This window comes from Cynoglossus semilaevis, unplaced genomic scaffold (genome assembly GCF_000523025.1).
Source record: "Cynoglossus semilaevis isolate Cse_v1.0 unplaced genomic scaffold, Cse_v1.0 C19119092, whole genome shotgun sequence".
Classification (NCBI taxonomy): domain Eukaryota; kingdom Metazoa; phylum Chordata; class Actinopteri; order Pleuronectiformes; family Cynoglossidae; genus Cynoglossus; species Cynoglossus semilaevis.
Window position 1 is genome coordinate 1 of NW_007586565.1, and position 1,006 is coordinate 1,006.

Sequence of the window (1,006 nt, forward strand, 5' to 3'; positions counted from 1 at the left end):
TGTGTATGAGTTTAGGACTTAATTAATATTGTTGAGATCACCATGAGTATTTTCACATATTCATAATTCATTCATTTGGAATAGTCAAAAATAAAAACACAGCCATATACAGATTTAAAGATCACAATTAATCATGATTCCACAGCTATCCTGTGATTCATCAGATCCAAACTGATTCAGACAGCCCCAGGTGTTTCAACGATTCAAAGTCGACAGTCAAAAACAAAGTTCGTGTTGCTCTGCGATGATGACGTTCGAACTGCAACCGTAATCTTATCATTTCTGTGAGACTGATGACTCAGATTTTTGAGGGCCGGAGGTGTTATCAACATCTCACACAGTGTGATGCGTGAGACTGTGTGAACTGTGTGTGTATCAACTCAGAAACAGCTGTACCTCCATGGCCTTCCTCATCATTTTGGCATCAAACTCTGCCGGCGTCAGCATGAGGCCGATGATCAGCCGTTCTAGGTTCTTGGACAGTTCAGATTTCAGGTCCTTCATCAGATCCTGACGAGAAGAAACACCAAAGAGAAAAGACAATACAGCTAGAAGACAAAGAAAACAACATATTTGATGATATATTTGATCATATATTTGATGAAATGATCGATGATCTTCATCATCGTCTCTCACCCTTCCCAGTAAGGACTTAAAGGCTTGTCTAATCTCCTGCCTCTGGGCGTTGCTTCTCTTTGCAACAATTTCGATGATGGTGTCTTCATCTGTTCCTGTTGTTATGATAACATTTAAAAAAAGATTAGCAAAAGGCAAATGTGTTTAAGTATAAAAGCATTAGCAGTGATGATGGGCGCTACGTTCACAGCTGCTCACCAAAGCCCTTCATGGCCTTCCTCAGAGCTTGTGCATCAGCAGCGGGGTCGAAATCAGACGCCGGGCAAACAGTTGGCCTCAGCTGGAAAAGAGCAAGTGAAAGAAAGTGTCTTCGTCATCTTTGAATGAAAAACTCCAGGTCTTTAGTGGGTTTTAGTGGCATGCATGCAGA

General features: G+C 41.4%; 1 protein-coding gene across 1 annotated transcript; it reads right to left on the reverse strand.

The window, feature by feature from the left end:
- Window positions 1-96: 96 nt before the first annotated feature.
- Window positions 97-993, reverse strand: LOC103399237 (annexin A6-like). The gene is made up of 3 exons (XM_017031051.2): window positions 835-993; window positions 637-731; window positions 97-510 (listed from the first exon to the last, which is right to left on the reverse strand). The coding sequence occupies exons 1-3, from the start codon at window positions 845-847 to the stop codon at window positions 376-378; spliced, it is 243 nt and encodes an 80-aa protein (XP_016886540.2). The 5' UTR covers window positions 848-993; the 3' UTR covers window positions 97-375.
- Between the last annotated feature and the right edge of the window lie 13 nt (window positions 994-1,006).

Bases quoted from the DNA above. Each gene is read 5' to 3' on its own strand.
- LOC103399237 (XM_017031051.2), bottom strand. The intron at 511-636 runs GTGAGAGACGAT...TCTTCTCGTCAG, and splicing joins TTAAGTCCTTACTGGGAAGG to GATCTGATGAAGGACCTGAA.